Source organism: Achroia grisella, unplaced genomic scaffold (genome assembly GCF_030625045.1).
Source record: "Achroia grisella isolate CSIRO2021 unplaced genomic scaffold, CSIRO_AGI_Agris_v1 utg546, whole genome shotgun sequence".
NCBI classification, from domain to species: Eukaryota; Metazoa; Arthropoda; class Insecta; order Lepidoptera; family Pyralidae; genus Achroia; species Achroia grisella.
The window spans coordinates 4,166,623-4,184,963 of NW_026712931.1; the positions used below are offsets into that span (position 1 = coordinate 4,166,623).

General features: G+C 34.6%; 1 protein-coding gene across 3 annotated transcripts in view; it reads left to right on the forward strand.

The window, feature by feature from the left end:
• LOC131847999 (potassium voltage-gated channel protein Shab) overlaps nucleotides 1-18,341 on the forward strand; it is a 43,732-nt gene that overhangs the window by 23,854 nt on the left and 1,537 nt on the right. Inside the window, exons 2-11 of one of the 3 annotated variants that reach the window (XM_059197729.1) lie at nucleotides 6,546-6,803; nucleotides 7,371-7,598; nucleotides 8,915-9,221; nucleotides 13,277-14,123; nucleotides 14,843-14,967; nucleotides 15,607-15,699; nucleotides 16,388-16,465; nucleotides 16,924-17,074; nucleotides 17,489-17,898; nucleotides 18,138-18,210. In XM_059197729.1, coding sequence (XP_059053712.1) covers nucleotides 6,616-6,803; nucleotides 7,371-7,598; nucleotides 8,915-9,221; nucleotides 13,277-14,123; nucleotides 14,843-14,967; nucleotides 15,607-15,699; nucleotides 16,388-16,465; nucleotides 16,924-17,074; nucleotides 17,489-17,898; nucleotides 18,138-18,210 — 2,500 coding nt within the window. In that variant the 5' untranslated portion in view covers nucleotides 6,546-6,615. The remainder of the gene's footprint in view (nucleotides 1-6,545; nucleotides 6,804-7,370; nucleotides 7,599-8,914; nucleotides 9,222-13,276; nucleotides 14,124-14,842; nucleotides 14,968-15,606; nucleotides 15,700-16,387; nucleotides 16,466-16,923; nucleotides 17,075-17,488; nucleotides 17,899-18,137; nucleotides 18,211-18,341) is intronic. The other 2 variants (XM_059197730.1, XM_059197731.1) reach the window with 2 other exon arrangements.

The window sequence follows — 18,341 nt, forward strand, 5'->3', positions numbered from 1 at the left end:
GTCACGCCACTAATGTCCGCTTCACGCCTGCGCTGCCACTGCGCGCCGCTCCATGACACTGTTTATTTCGTAGTCGCCTATTGTTTAGTTATATGTCCATTCATCACGTGCTAGCTATTAAAGAGGCTGAGCAATGTGAAGCACAATATCCCTGCATTCGAATATTCGTGATCGCACAATTGTAAGCTAGTTCGAGCGTTCTTACGCTTCGAAGTGAGTATTAGTGGTTATTTCCAAGTTGATGTTAGTGGGTAGTTTATAGAATGTTACAGGAGATTCAGAGATGGTAGAACTTAGTTTTGACGGATGATTAGTAGAAGGTGACGGAAAAAGGGTATTGTCAGGACCTTTAGACCTTGGAAAATCAATAGAATTTTTCCAGGAAAAAGTTGGAAGTCAAACATTACTACTCGTAGCAATAAGACCAATAGTGCTTATTACTAAGAATTAATTTCGTATGAGACGGTAGATTGAAGTCTCTATGAGTGACGTTTATATTTAATACATTAAAGATATCATCATTTTCCTTATTTTTGTGAGTATTAAAATTTCTTTAGTTGTTGATAATGTAAATACTTACATTAATTAGATTCTAAAATAGAATAAATAAATGTACATTTTAGTAAATAAATACAAGACGGAAGTGAGTTTTGTACAGATGTTACTCAAATTGTTTATTTGTGTAAACTCTAAGAAACTGTTTTGTAAATTCACTGATTCGTAAGAAACTATTGACGTTGTGTTAGTTTAGTGGGTTTTAAAGATAATTGGTTGTAACATTTAAAATTGATATTTATGATAAATTATGCTCATTACTGTAATATAAATTGGAGCTGTCAGAGACACTTTCTAATGGTTTAAACGTAAATATAAATTTTAGGTTTATTGGATACCTACTGAGGTAGACATTGTATATTGACGGCCTCGGTGGTTTAACAGTAGCGCCTTATTTCCGTGTTATATGTACTAGACGTACCCATAACACAACTTTAGCTAGCTTAACTTGGGTGTAGATCGCGCTGTGTGAATTGTTCTGAGATTACTATTATATATTATTATTGGACACATTTGTCTCTTCTATTTTACCTCTAAGCAACTTACTTCTTAAGATATGTTTCGATTGAATACGGCAGTGAAAAGACTTGATACGTAATAATATAATATATACAATATTATAATTTTGCCTTCGAGCATAGCAACGTATGAGGTAAATAACAGGCGTTATATGATAACATGATGTCCTTGGTTAATGTATGTAGGCAATGGTTGCCAATTAGCATCAGGTGGCCGTCAGCTTGTTTTTCATTCCAGTTACATAAATGTTTTCTGGGTGCGTACACATTGTAAATATATTCAAAGTGGAATCCGCTGCAAAGGGACAGATAAACAACAGCGTAATTGCCGTCATTATTTGTCGGTTACTCGCTCTAATTCGCCTCAATTTTATGTAACACAGAATTTATTCTATTACCAGACGCATTTTCCACCGAGTTATTATTACTATATCAGAGCTTTCAGGATCTAAAACAACACGAATTACGTAATCGATAACGTATTGTGTTCGCCGTCTGTTTTCAATAAATGGAAGTGTGTATTCTCCGTATAGTTTAATGTGCTCTGTGTAAAAAGCTACAAGTTAATAATTTATATAATATAATATATAAAAGGTACTATTATATTATTTATTTATTATGCTAAGATTTTTTTATCATATAAGATATTATTATATGATCATCAAAGATATCGCATAACGGCCCTATGACTGAATTAAGCCTTGCTTCAGCTTTATACACAGTGTATTTTTCGCAAAGTTCTATTTGTAACTAAATTCAACAATAATTAAAACATACATTTAATTGTTGTTAAAACATATATTATCATACTTGTATTTTGGTAATCATGCTTTTTATACTATGAAAGTATGATTTTAACAAATTCTATGCGTATTGTATAGTGTTACATGCGATAGAAGAGAAAGTGGGAGATACATAAAACATTTTATTACGGTATATATACTAATGTACACATGTCATCTTCTACGTCGAATATTTTAGGTAAGGCGACATTCGCCGCCAAAAAATATAAACCATACCTCTAGTTTATTCAAGAGAACATACTCATATATGTAAATACGTTATATACTGATTCACGAGATTGTTTGCCTGTAACATAATGACCCCTTCGATTTAGAAGCCTGAAATATGAACGTATAATTGGAAGTCGAGCGATATTCATTATTTTCCAATTATATTGCAGAATTTTAATAGCTTTGGATCGTTTTCTCGTATTATTTAAATTGCTATTTACTGATCACCTTAATTTGAATTCTTAAATAATTGTATATAGAATCGAAGTACGTATTGAATTAATAGTATATAATCTATCTATTTATACGCAAACACACCTATCTCCATATGCAAATGATATTATTAATATATATACTTATAAAAGTCACTCTGCTATCTTATTATTCTTTATAGTATTTTAGCTTACAAGTATGACTAAAACTGTAAATACGAGTAATATTTATTAATTTAATAATAATTATATATTTTTAGAAATATTATCTGTGTATTTCTACATGTTGCTGATCATATTGAATTATCTTATGCCAATTAATTTTCACCAATAGTAGATATTACTAAATTAAATTTGCTCATGATCCAAATATAATAAATCAATACTTTATAACTAAAACACAGTAGTTACTGTGTTATAGTTATACAGTACAAGTAAACAGATCTACATACCCATGAATAATTATGTATCTAGAGAACATACAGATAAAATACCATTAAAGTATTGGTTATATATGAGTTTTGATTTTTGACATTGCCTGATTAAAAAATATTTTTATATCTGCCAGTATGTAAGAATTTAGAAACGCTCTACGTCCTAATATTAAAATGAATTATTTATGCGCATATACTACATATTCAATTACTAAAAGCTTAGTGCAAGATACATTAAACAGAACATATGTATATGAGCAGTGAGCGGGCCCGCAGTGGTATGAGCACAAAAGGTCAAAGGTAATTGGCGTAGCCCGCTACGAGTCTTTGTTCTACGAGCTGTTGTCATCATGTGCCGTTACACTCGCTACAGGAGTTTCTAAAGCCAACTTTGACGTTACCTGACTATCTCAACTTACAATAAAGAGCTTGTGTAGGCTACTTTGATGTATGAATAATAATACCAGTAGCGATTTAATATTTAGCGTAGCAGTTACGTAGTCACTAATGCTACGTACTTATTATTACGGAATTAGCAATAAGTACGTAACTCGTAATTTAGTAATACCAGTGTAGCCGTAATAATAGTCAGGTTTTTTTATAGAAAGGTATCCAGCATATTTTAGCCTATCACAGTGATATTTCAAGAAACTAGATAGGTACATTTGTTTATTTTTTTGTATGGAATGGTAAATTACAAATATTGTGAAACTGCTATCATTTATAGAGTTGGGGGTATGAGTCTGAAATTTTTAATCATTATGTACATCTGTAGATTATAGTTAAGTTATAAGTAAATTTTTCATATATAATATATTAAAAATAGGATTTTTACTTATAATAACTCTTTTTCAATATTTTTTTGCAAGTTTAGGATAATTATTCCAAATTTCTTGCAGCTACTTGTAATAACCGCCAAGATTACAAGTAGCTGTAAGAAAAAGGGCAAGTGCTCTATAAATGAGCTAAATAATACTGTGACATAATTTCAAGTTTAGATAAAGAAAAAAAAGTTGTTTTCTTTATATCAATCTATATTATATGATAAAGTTCGCCTAGTACGGGTACCATCTTATCTACCAGTCGTCAGTTCCTTAGTTCAGATCAATACGCAGTTTGTCTCCATTCTGAGACTACATAAAGATTTCTTTCTCTTTCACTCTAACGTACCAGAATACGAAAAGTATACTATATTGTATTACTACGAAACATATTTTTTTACTTGACAGATTACCTACTCTATAATATTAGATATATGTATATTGAGCAATTCTCTTTAAGAGCGTCGGGTTTCACAGCCAGACAGAGTGGCACCGCTAGCAATAAGCTACATAGGTACCCTGTCTATGAATGGGAATTTGTATTACGATGGGGCAAATTAACATGAAGATCGGCAGGGGTATGTCATTAGTAGTTACTATAGTAATTTTAGAACATGAATGGAGAGAAGATTTACGGCAATATCAAAAATTTATCATATGAATTAAGTCTCTGATCTGTACGTGTTGAAATATCAAGTTGTAGATAAATTACGTAATGTGCATCCTTGGTTTTTTAATGCCGGTATTTTATAATTAAATATATAATATAATGTATAATACTGCCATTACATAATCAAACTAGTAAACTATTAGTTCAATTGTTATCTTTAGTTTTTAAATAGCGTATTTTGTGTAATGAGATTTCACATTAAATTACAATTTGCGTAATTAATAGTAATGTTTTCTAAAATTGAGTTACGGATTTGTACAAAATACCTACTTATCTAACACTTGTAAGTAAGTATATTATGTTACGAGTTACGAGATAACTGAGAGATACTTATCCTCTATTAGACGTAAATAAAGACACCACAGATGTTAAATTGAGACATTTTTTCGCGGAATAATTAGTTTTGTTGAATATTTATTAATTCATTATTAAGTAGGTATTTGGCATTGTACGACAATAGATACTCGACTATTCACTAATATTTTTACGACCTGGGAGACAACATGTTTATTTGTTTTGTAACGCAAGTGCAATGAATGTCGTCTCTATTATTAGATTAGGGTCGATCCGCTGAAGGCTTGATAAGCTCGGGTCGCAGGGCGCGCCACGCGATCCAGTAATCGATTGCCGCTCCACGTACTGACTACTCTCATTTCTCTTGATGTTCTCTAAACAAATATTAACTCATCCCTCTCCGCTGTCGGCAGCTTATTTATCTTATTGGTATAATAAATGTGAGAGTACGTAGATATGTTTAGATATTTACCACTCAGTCACTCATAACGGTTTTAAGCATTTGAATGAAATAATGTATTAGCTTGTATAAGTTTATTGTGAATAGAATAACAATATGATGATGAATATGGATATTCTGTGGAAGCTATGTATAATATTAGATTAAAGAACGCATCAAATAATACATCAAGTTATAAATTAGATTCTTTTATTATTTTACGTACCTAGGATGAATGAGAGTTTATGTAAAAAATAATAAAATAAAATATGGATCTATAAAGTATATGTATCTTATAAACCCAGCTCAAGACATACTTCTAGAGACGATAACATTTTCAGGGAGTTCGTGAGACTCATGTATCGATCCACCGTTGCTACATGACATGAATTATTAATGGCCAATAGTATCAAAAGTTCAACATCAAAGTGGTGTGTATTCTATCGATATAAGGCTGTCTATGAATGAATATCTTTATTTGTAATGACGTATTTTTATTTATATGTCTTCAAAAACAAATAAGTTCTATGTACATCTGTTGGAAGTAGTATCAAACATTAAACATGAAAGTGATGTGTATTCTATCGATATAAGGCTATCTATGAATGAAGGCCTTTATTTTTTATTACGTATTTTTATTTATATTTCTTCAACAGGCAAATAAGTTTTACGTACACCTGTTGGAAGTAGTAACAGTTCACCATGAACAAGAATAGTACCACATAGAATACTTCATAGAATACGCAATTCCTACCCATCAGAACTGAAAATAACTTCTTGACTATAGAAATCATTGAAACAGGGCCACCTATCGTAGGACTTCGTACAGAGTTATTGAAAATTTACATCTTTTCTCTTGTTGTCTAGTCTTGTCGTCGTTAAGACAGATAGAAATACGTAGTCGTTAGAAAGTCATACATTGCTCTATTAGAAGTTCTAGAGGTCGAAAGTTCAAGGACGTTATTAATAGACTGAATGAATTTTCTCGCTCAGGCGAAATGATATATTTATAATGTGAGAGACAGGGTCGCTAATTGATTTATTTTTAGCTTAGCTTAGTAGAACATATGTTACGCTCAGTGTCGTGCTGGTTTAGTTTTATTATAGTAAAAGTAAGAGTGATATATATTATATATGGGTTATATACCAGTTCATTTGTTATATAGATAGATAGCTTTTTCTTTATTTTTTGTTCAGCACAACGATATTAAAGTAATAGAATAGCCATGATGTGAGTTGAAGCTGAGCGTGAAAACTTTCACTGAAAATTAGGTCATTTTCAAACTGAGTGATAAGAAATTTGTGGATTTTTTTTATTAGACATGATAATTCTATTTTACGAATTGTCATATAACGATTATTAAGTACTGTAAGCCGTGCCCGCGGTTTCACCTGCGTAAAATTTCAATAACAAAATATAACCTATATGTTATTCTGAGCAATATTACTGTAAAGCTTCATAAAAATCCGTTCAGTAGTTTTTGCGTGAAAGAGTAACAAACATCCATACTGACAAACTTTCGCGTTTATAATATTATATTAAGATTAGTTTGTGATGTGTATAGGAATAAAATCAATTTCGTTTTCAGGATTTAAAGGAGAGTACGGGTATTTGTGAGCGGATGAGGCGACGGCGCCTGGCGCCATGAGCTAGCGAGCATGGGTGGCGAGGGGGCGGGCCGCGGCGCCGCGCGCTGGCACGTGGGCGACTCGCCCCCGCGCGCGCCCATGGGCTTCGCGGCGCCCGCGCAGGATGGGCCGCTCGACCGGGGGCTCGCGCCTGCGCCGGCGCCCGTGCCCGCGCCCGCGCTCGCTGGCAATGCCGCGTTGCAGCGGACGCACTCCAGGTACAGTTTACTTTAAATAGAATCTAATAGAAAATTCTTTTTAAAAAAGGGGTTAACCTTTTAATAGTCATACTCAATTATGTGAAATCCTTTTAATTTGGAAAGCTGTCTCATCACAAGAAGAATGTGAAAAAAACTGCCGTCTTGCTGTTTTAAATAATTTTTGTAACTTTACATTTACAATTTGCAAAAATCTGTCAATATCATTAAAAAAATTAAGAGAATCATGATACTTAAGGCATTGAACACATACGTGGAAAATTGTAGAACTTTATTTCATTAATTTAATTTAGCTTGACTTACTCAGTTACTTTAGCTAGAGCGATATAGATTAGAAGTTTACTATACTGATTGAAAAACTCCAAGTTTTTCTGATCATTAATGATATTTTTTTTATTTCTAGAGACAGCTAGGTAGTAACGCTCTCCCTCTACCACTTTGAATATAAATTAGCGTGCTGATTTGTGTATAAGACGTTTATCATATAACAACAGTTAATGTTGACTTAATATTGATAATGATTATGATTACACTCTCTGGAATTACATATTTCTCATGTACTTGTAGGTCCATGTCGTCACTACCGCCGGAGCCGTTTATGATGCTCCGCGCGAAAGCGCTGAGCAAGCGGGTGATCATCAATGTTGGCGGGGTGCGGCACGAGGTGCTATGGCGCACGCTAGAGCGGCTGCCGCACACACGTCTCGGTCGCCTACGCGATTGCAACACACACGAAGCCATCACGGAACTCTGCGATGACTACTCGCTTCAAGACAACGAGTACTTCTTCGATAGGTTGGTTGATATTGATAAAAATAAAAATTTTAAGCAATTTTGAATCATGTAGATAAGAACCGTCCGGTTAATAATGTCAGTTTAGAAATCCGTATATATTAATTCCACTAGTTTAGGAGCTAAAATACCACATAGAGAGTCATATATACGTCTAACTTACATATAATACCCCTCTTTATGCGTCAAGGTTTAAAAAGAAGGACATACTCAAATCGATAGTATTTTATGAGGCAAAATACATATGTTTACTGTTGTCTAATATCATTTTGTATTAAATTACCTACTTCGTAATTAGACTTTATATCCATATATAACTTCATATCCATAGAAATATAAATTATTCGAAATAAAAAGATATTAACAATTGATGTTTTGTAGTGTAGGACTATAGTATTACGAGAAAATTAAAGAGTCATTATTATTATAAAGAAACTAAATCGCTGGCATATTAAAATAATAATAATAATACTAATCCAAAGATTTTTATTGGTTTTTAGTCAGGCAATAAAAGATAAGATATTTATTTAAAATTAAGAGTGAGTGAAATGTAATACTGTTCATAATGTTCACTAAGGTATTAGTCTATATACATATGTCAGACTGCTTGTATCAAACAACCCATCGCCGATCATTATCAGAGGTTATCATCGATTTCTCGTACTTTACATGCTACGTCTATGGCTCGTACAGACCTAAGTGCCTACGTGACTGCAACTATTGTTAGTTGTATAGTCATCAGTGCTACAACGTTAACCTACCTAACTACATACAATTAGGTCACGCAATAAAATAATTTGATTCTGATATTGAAAAATAATACATATCTACATCCCTTTCGTAGTATTTTGTTTAGGGCGGTCTTAATGTTCATACAGAAATACAAACAAACAATATTTATTACGTAGTATTGGTATTAAATGACTATTTACAAAATGGTCCTGTTAGCTGGGCAAATTCTAATTAGTTTTTGCTACACATTGGGCGAGCACAATAGATCTCTGTAGGTCGCAGTGCTACGGGTGCTACAAACACCTGACAATAGCCCAAACAACCCAATAAAAAAAAAATTTGGTACACATAATGATAATATCCTAGATAAATATATAGGATTTCTAAGTTATCTATAGTTAGTGAGATAGTAAGAGGATAATATAATATTTTCAAATACCTTTTTTGCCATCAGAATCATGAATTTCATTGATAGAAGTTTTTGATATAACATTTTAGATATCGATACGTTTTTGAAAATTATGCAGATAATGAATGAATGGTCTTAGAAAAAACAAAATTAAATATAATTAATTTATACTTTGCAGGCATCCAAAGAGTTTTAGTTCTATTTTGAACTTCTATCGTACGGGAAAGTTGCATTTAGTAGACGAAATGTGCGTGTTGGCCTTTAGCGACGACCTGGAGTATTGGGGCGTGGATGAATTATACTTAGAGTCCTGTTGCCAACATAAATATCACCAGCGCAAAGAGCACGTCCACGAAGAAATGCGCAAAGAAGCCGAGAGCCTACGACAACGCGAGGAAGAGGAGTTCGGTCAGGGTACTTGTGCTCAGTACCAGAAATGGCTTTGGGATTTACTTGAGAAGCCAACCACGAGTATCGCCGCAAGGGTAACGTATCGAATAATCTTGTAATTAAAAAGATTTTGTAAAATAATTCTATGTTGATTTAACACTAGCAAAGCTGCCGAGGATATTAATGTTATGACTAAGAGAAAGGTACAAACAACTCGCCTTTATGATAGAATACGAATGTCACACTTGTATTTTTTATGCTTTTGTTTATTGTGAGCGGTTGGTACAGACTGTTTATTTCACATACCTACTATTATGTATATTAGAAGCACAATTAAGTACAATTTGTAGCGAGTAACTAAAATGAAGTAGTCACGCAATTGCAAATGTGTAGGTACACTCAAACGCTAAATAATAGAAACACTAAATAATTGAATATTATATGGAGCGTCAGACAGACAGTGAATGCATTAATTAAATTTCGCAACACAAAGTAATATGTCTTTGTGTTGCGACATAACATATCGTAATATTTTTTTAAAGTTAATTGTAATACTGAGAAATATATTCAGAAAGTTTGAGGCAATAAAGTAAAACGTTGGTCCATTTACCACCTCGTTAACTATTGTACCCTATAAGTAGGTATATTAGTTATTATGCAGGGATCGATTACTTAAAATCCTGTTGCAAGTAAGTATAATGATAAGTACTAAAAATATTTTTTGTATAAATACGCAAAAATTAAAAAAAACTTAAATAATTAAGAAAATATCATGAAAGACCTTTCGTGTGGCTATTAATGTATACATGGTCTGTCTTACAGGAAGCTCCTTCTTAAAACTATCTCTGCACAGCACATTACAAATTGTTGTAGTATAAACAATGTTTGGTAAAAATAGTACATAAAAATCCATATATGCCCATTTAAAATTGTAGCACGTACTTCAATTTTCGTTTATAATTATGCGAGTGAAATGCATATCAATTCGTTAAACTACAAATTACTAATTAGGTATTTATTGGTACACAAGTTCAAAACATATACAGAAACAAACAAATGTTAGTTTTTTTTTCACTAAAATATCTGAAGTTAATAATATTTAACTAACTAACAATCTAACCTCTAGTTTTTAGCTGTGTTGGGTGTCTAAAAGATTTGTATTTTTTTTTTTATGGTTTTGTATTCTATGTATATGGTATACCTATACCAAAATATTTGTTGCAATGATCAATTAACTGCGAAAGTCCTTTGGATACCCAATCTTGATATCGGTGATACGGAGTATTTATTTGAATATAGTTTTGTACATGTACACTATTGTATGTTGTGTTTGTGGTGCATGAATAACATCTATCGCTGTCTCTTCCTTGATGTCGGTGTCTATTTGTTGGTCTCCTTTGTTGTATTGCATTATGGAATGTGGTGTTGTGTTCCGATGTTGTATCGTGACCATGACATGTGATCGCTTTTGTCGAATCCAAATATTTCGCTAGACCTTCCTGTTCAGTAACTTTCAGCTCACTTCGTAATTATTTCGGAAATTCATTAATGTTTCGATAACAGCGGTGCAGCTAAAGCATATGTAAGTATGAAATTAGTATGGTTAATTAAAGTTAAGTTATGTTATTTCTTTAGTTGTAGGGGTAAAAAATGGCTGCTTTAAATGTTTATTGCATTAAAGTCATAGTAAAATTGGCTTAATGGTTTATATTATAAACGTTTAAATGAATGAACTAGTATCGTACATTAATAATATGCAGTGCCGAAAATTTTACATTTTCAATAGTATTTCACCAAAATCAGTTGGTAATCAATAGTCACGAGCGCTGTCCGTACTAATTTATTAGTTATTATACAGTAATAATATTAGATAAAATACACAACTCTATTATTTATTATTTACTTTAGTATTACAGTACTTTTTTGTTCCGTACACCATGCACTCTAATATTTCAGAATTACAAGAATTAATTCTTGCTAGGTTTGGTAATCTTAATCTTTTAAGCAGCACATTTTATATATTCTGGTAAATATATGTAGGTACGTATCGTTCACAAACATTTTTCTATAATTTATTTTAATAATTGATGTTTCTCCTTCGTCCTATTTTTATGGCTTCACACATCACAGCATTGCTGTGACACCATTAGGTGATTTTCTAACCAATGTTAGAAGACTTTGTAAAGTCTATGTATTGAGATTTCTGGCATTAATTGATGTTTAATATGCTTTAAGATACGCTAGAGTTTACTGCGTTTAATAAAAAAAAGAGTTCCAACTATTTTGGCTGCTTTATAGGAACGTAAAATGTTATATTTACAAGTATTGTAGTGATTACTGTCAGTAAATCACATTACTGATTTGCTGACAGTAATCACTACAATAATATTGCAATATAAAAGAGATTTCTTACGCGATGAGACCGCTTTTGTACCTTCTTACCTACTTCTGTTTTAATTTATTTATTTACTTTATAAAGAACATAATTCTTTGTAATTTATAAAGTAAATAAATAAATTATGCAAAAAGTACAGCGGTGCTCGTGCAAAATTTAAATTATGAATAACCTATATAAATTTTAGGACTATTTTTATAAATCTACACTAAAGCCATTTTATATCCCTGTTTTTAAATTTGGGGAATTTTTATATCTGCATTCTTTATATTAGGTACTTGAAAAAAATAGATATACATTTTTTTTGTGAATTGTTAGGTCGATTGTTTCCTTGATTTAAGTAGGCACATGTTAGGTATCTGAATCTTAATAGTAAGATCTCTAATATATAAACTAGATAATTCAAAGAGATGAAAATGATTTGAGCAACAATTAGTCAAGATAGAATTTTAATTGAATCTATTTATTTACCGGAAAATTGAGTAAATTCAAACAATTACGAGTACCTTAATAAAAATGTACCTACCTATAGATAAATCTACAGCTTATAATTTAATATAAATGTCGATATATTTATATATACCTATACATATATATTATATATGAAGAGAAAGTTGTACTATTGCTTTCTCTATAGTACACACAATTATTTTAAATATAATTTAATTAAACAATTAGGTATGTATTGAGAATCTGTTTAATAGTTTAATTATCTAGCTTCAACTCTTTTTTTATGTAAATAGTAAGTCAAGTATTTATTCAGTTTCACTCTTTTGTTAATTGGAAATGCATTCGAGCTGTAATATTTTTTATATATTGTTAAAATATGGCAGTCCCCTGTACATAACTTTTTTTTACCTAGGTTAACTTTTATAAATGTTCACAGCCGCGTCGGTCTCTCTCCAAATGGAGAACACTATAAAGACGAAGCTTAATTGTTGTCGCAAAGTTGCAAATATGGGATGGGCTTACGCGATGTGACCAGCCGCCGCCGGCGACGCTCCGCGGCCCGCGTGCGGGGTGGCACGGGACGGCGCGCGCGCCCTGCGGACGTACGCCAGTGCGCAGTGCGCGCCGCCGCTCCCGCGCCGCCTCCCACCAAGGCTGAGCGTCGCTCCGCCGGCGTCCCCACACCTCTTTCCGTAGCTCCGGGCTCCGATCCGCGTCCGCTCCTCGCACCTGCTCCGTTCAGCTCCGTCTGCCACCTCGTCCTCTCATACTATACACCAGCGCTTCCGCTTCGTGGTACTGATATCCGACTAACCGAGCGACGCGGACGATGGACGGACGTGCGTTGTCGTTTCCCTTCTCTTTGTCTACTCTGTCCGAAGTTTGTACGCTCGTCCGTTCATCGAGCTGTAATATTCATTTAAATTACTTAACTACACCTCGATCACACAACACTACTTACATGAACCACACATAATAGATGTTATTTTTACACCAAAATTTAAGCAATAATTGTAATACATATATATACCTAACATAAGATGTTATTGGCTTTAATCATAAATATTGTAAATACATTGTTATATACTATCACTACGAATATAATCGTAGTGTACTTACTATTGTACAAATGTAGGCTAAACTAGCTCTGTATAGACACTCACATTACAATATTACACATGACTGTGTATTGTCCATACTGGGTATTGCCGTTAGTACCTTCTTAGTCGCAAAATTACGTGGCAGCGCTGTGGCGAGGAGCGCCGTCGCTCGAATCGCAACCGCTCACTCGGTGCGTGCTTGCAGGTGATCGCGGTGATTTCGATCCTCTTCATCGTGCTGTCCACGATAGGGCTCACTCTGAACACGATACCTCAAATGCAAGTATACGACGAGAAAGGCGCACCCATGGATAACCCGCAGCTGGCCATGGTCGAGGCTGTGTGCATCACTTGGTTTACGCTCGAATATGTGCTGCGATTCAGTGCCTCGCCGGATAAGTGGAAGTTCTTCAAGGGTGGACTCAACGTAATAGACTTACTGGCTATTTTGCCCTATTTCGTATCTCTCTTTCTACTCGAAACCAATAAGAACGCGACGGATCAGTTTCAAGATGTACGTCGAGTCGTACAAATTTTCCGTATAATGCGAATATTACGCATTCTCAAACTCGCCCGACATTCTACTGGGTTACAGTCACTCGGCTTCACGCTCAGAAACTCTTATAAAGAGCTCGGGCTGCTTATGTTGTTCCTCGCGATGGGAGTGCTTATATTTTCCTCATTGGCGTACTTCGCCGAGAAGGAAGAACCAGGGACTAAATTCATTTCCATTCCGGAAACGTTTTGGTGGGCCGGCATCACCATGACCACAGTCGGATACGGTGACATTTACCCCACGACCCCGTTGGGCAAGGTCATCGGCTCAGTTTGCTGTATTTGCGGCGTGTTGGTAATTGCGTTACCCATCCCCATTATTGTCAACAATTTCGCCGAGTTTTACAAGAATCAGATGCGGCGGGAGAAGGCGCTCAAGCGGCGAGAGGCGCTGGAACGTGCTAAGCGCGAGGGCTCCATCGTTTCCTTCCATCATATTAACTTGCGTGATGCATTCGCCAAGAGTATGGACCTCATTGATGTCATCGTCGACACAGGTCAGTACCGCGTAGACGTTTTGCTTACGCTGCTTGTCCAGTCCATGTCATGTGTCCTTCGCTCGCAGATGTATCTAAAACTTTCTTCACTACGCGCGCATGCCCTTCGTGCTCATTTTCGCATTTGTGTCGATTGTATTGAATGTCGAATGAATGCACGTTTTAACATATAGCTCTCCGGACTAGCAGACATCTTCGAAATCAAACAGTTCACGTTACATCGCAGCTACAGCTACCTTCACCCGTTCGTTCAAACGAGGTGCACTCAGAGTTTTTTATTCCTTGTCTTCAGGTGACAAGTGCGTCCTCATTGAGGCGAGAGACGACGCCAGATGAGCTACTTGCTACTATCGCACAGTCGTCACACTCGATCCCCTTATATTTATATCCGTAGCATGGGGTCGGGCTTGTGTCGCGTGTAGCTTGCGATGTGCAACGAAGACACTATAATCTAAGGTCGATTACATTGTCAGCGTAAGCCTAACGCTTCCTAGAACTAACATTCCTATATAATGGACGTTCTGATGTGTGTATCCGGAGGAAGCTGGATTTCATAGACTGTTCATGTGGAATGAGTGTTGTGTAGTTCACGCCGCTACTTTTTGTCATTACTAAGAAATGTTGTTTAGTTTATAACATAATAATATTTATTATCTATAAAAGATAATCTGGATGGGAGTATCGAACGCATCGCTTCTTAAGTTGGTGTGTGTCTCCAGGACACAACTTGTCGCAGGCGGACGCAACTAGCTTGGAGGGCGAGGCTCCTGCCACTACTGGCTGCTACAAACAATATGAGCACGCCATCACCAATAAGGTCCCACAGAGTACTGACCCTTCTCAGGTAAGACTACCTTAGAATTGTATGGGTGCGTTCATTGTCAGACCATTTTGAGGTCAAAATGTATTGAACCCAATGATATTATTATGATATAACATTTGTGCTATTTATGAATTTATGCAAGTTGCATAAAACTTATACATTGACTGTATAGTTAATGTGAATTAAAAAATATAGTAATAGGTATTTTGGTGGAGATGTTCCATATACATATGTGATACCGATAGTTAACAGAACAAAATGCTTAGTAACGATTGCCATTAAATATTACACTTACCTATTTAGTGAATTTATTTTCAATGTTCACACACTCAACAATGTAGTGCACTGATTATTGAACATTGGGACCGATTAATTGTAGAACATAATTAATCACATTATTGCACATTTTTCTTGGCAAGAATTCCATAATTTTGTAAATTTGTACAAAAATTATTTATGTAGTTATATGCACTATGGAGATGAAGCGTAGATATTTATTTGTGTTATGGATTTATAGATTTGTTGCCCTTAGGAATATACTTTTATATGTAGATACATAAGTAAACATAACTACTACTGTTTTCACTTATATTTGGGCGCACCCACAGCTCCGAATATATTTTAATGCACATTGCTTGCTTCTAACACAGTAGTTCACAGTTTCAGAACAGCCCTAAGAAAGAGCGACGCTATTCAAACGAGGGACCCGACACGCCTGAGAAACGTTTGCTCATAAATCCTGAGCCTACACCAGTAAGTTTTTATAACACACTTAATATATTTTTGCATCATGTATCTAATTTTAACACTTCGTGATATGTTAATTGGCCGTAAGTTATAATAAATAAGAACGATTGGGTACAAACAAATTAAAGATGCACTCGTAACACATAATCTTACCAACGAAGGCATAAATTATAGTTCGTTGGAAATAGATTCGATGTACATTGTATACATTTATGATGTCCATATACTCTGTGATTATATTCTATAAGTAGAACTGTCTGTAGCAGAAAAATGTAGTTTCCTTTTAGAAGTTTTCAGTAGTTTATTTTGTTAAACATAACGTATAAAATAATATTAAAAAATGTCCAATAGCGGACCATTCAGATTTATATCGCAAATGTTAAACACGCAAATATAAATAAAGTTTTCAACTGCTACATACGTTTCATAGTACCATTAGAAGCTATAAAATACAATATGCCGGTTTATTTAAAGTTTGGATTTCATCACGCCTTCAATTAGTCAAAACATTTTGTGAACAGTTAGATTGTAGCGATGTATACCTATGTTTTCTAACTATATAATGTACTTTGTACATAATAAATAGATAATGTACTTTACACATCTAGTTGGAAACTGTTAAAACTTTGGTACGCTTTTTAACAAATTCACTGTAGTAAATTGTCGTAACAACTAATGAATTCTCTTTTTCTAGGAAAAGAAGACGGCTGACAAACAGCTTGACTTGGATCAGCTGCCTTCTGAGTTTGAATGTTGTTTTTGCACGTTTAAGGTACTAAGATACTAATGCTAGTGGAGATTTGTGAAAATTAACTAAATTAATACCCGTCTCGTACATAATAATTATGGTTATGAAATTAAGACAAAAGTGTAATAATAGAGCTTATACTAAATTAAACATTATACTGTTTTATATTTTTCTTTCAATCTAATATAGATGATCACTCTGTAAGTATTTTAATCATTATTTTGAAGTATATAGGCATATACATATAGGCATATGTTATATTTGTTCACGATTCTTTTGTTTGTTTCTATACTTTTTACCAAATGTGTAATGAATAAAATATAAGAGTATAAACATAGGTACCAACAAAGAACAATATTATAGTAACTAAACTTTCTTAAATGCTGTTTAGCTATTTCTGTGAAACTTCCAGCACTCCAGCCTACGACTCTACCTTATTATTATTGTTTCGTTTTTTGACGTTACAAGCATTTTTTGTTTAGGGTTACAAGGAGTTCATAGATGCAGAACAGCTGATGCCCATGTCGACATCAGATCTTCGACAGCCAGTGTGCGTGGAACTGGCTTGCCTACAGAGGCATCCTGCACCGAAAGCTCTACCCGAGGCTACCCCCAACAGTCTTGATAGTCCTGGTACGTGGTTATATATTACTAATGAACAAATGTAAACAATGTAATTACAAGCTATATTTTAGAAAAAGTGCCATTTATATAACTATTAAAAAAAATTGTCAGCTAGTACCTAAATAATTACAATTATATAAATGTTGCTCGTTGTTTACATTTGTTTATGCTATAAGTGTTTTAGGAAATTATTTGTATGGTTTATGTGTCAATAGCAAAAGCCAGTCCTGTAGAAAATCCCTGTGCGTGTTGTTGTCGTCATATTTCCCTATAGATACATACTCATTCACAGTTTGTTGATGTTTATCTTGGCACCTGAAACCTCATCCTAAATTTATTGAATAATTTGAAACGGCTGCCACTTAAGTATCACTTTCAATCCGGTCATGCGCGCTCCATTACGTCTTATGTCTTACATTACAGATACATTTGCATCATGCCTTACGCACCCTTTTCCTTCAGAGGGCGACATCGCATGCGAGATCGACTCGTCAAACTTGTATGTGAATCCTCTGGATGGTAGCGGAGGAGGCGGCAATGGTGGGAGCGGGGGAGGGGTATCCACAGAGTTTAATAGTGTGCGCAAGAGTGCCTCTGGGGATGGGAGCGTATTGTGTAAAGGTTCCCAGGGCGAAGAATCGCCGCTAGGTTCGCGGGCTAGCCTTGCGGTGGCAGGTGCGGGAGCGATTGTGCCCGTCGGAGCCGGAGTTCTGTCGAGAGCGCAGGACGCGTCTCGAACCAGTCTGCCTCAGACGTTAGAGGACCTACCCACCGCCTCAGGGATCCCGCCAGATGACATCAAGCCGAAACACAGAAAAGCTCGATTTCAACAGGCAAGTCCATTTAGCATGTAGTCCTTTTAAATGACGTATTCCAAAAAATGCACTATACAGTTTACAGTTGTTTCAAATGTTTATCCTATCCAGTGTTATGTCTGCATGTTGTAGTTCACGTTATACTTAATTGTACAAATAGGTAGGTCAAGCATGTACAGAATAAATTATAGGACACCTTGGTAGACAGAATGCTGTGAAAAAGTGTATAAAATAATTTTGTACTTTTTGTTTGTTAGGAATGGTCGGAGGAAGAGAAGAGACCACCGAGGGGTATAGCAACGAGGATTATCAACCACCACATCCTATTTGGTTTGTGAATTGTATTACCGAATATAATTAAACACATGTAGAGAATAAGTTTATAGGAATATTAATTCAGATTGAGAATTATAATATAGAAAGTTGTAGTAATAAATCTCTAAATAGCAAAAATGCACCTT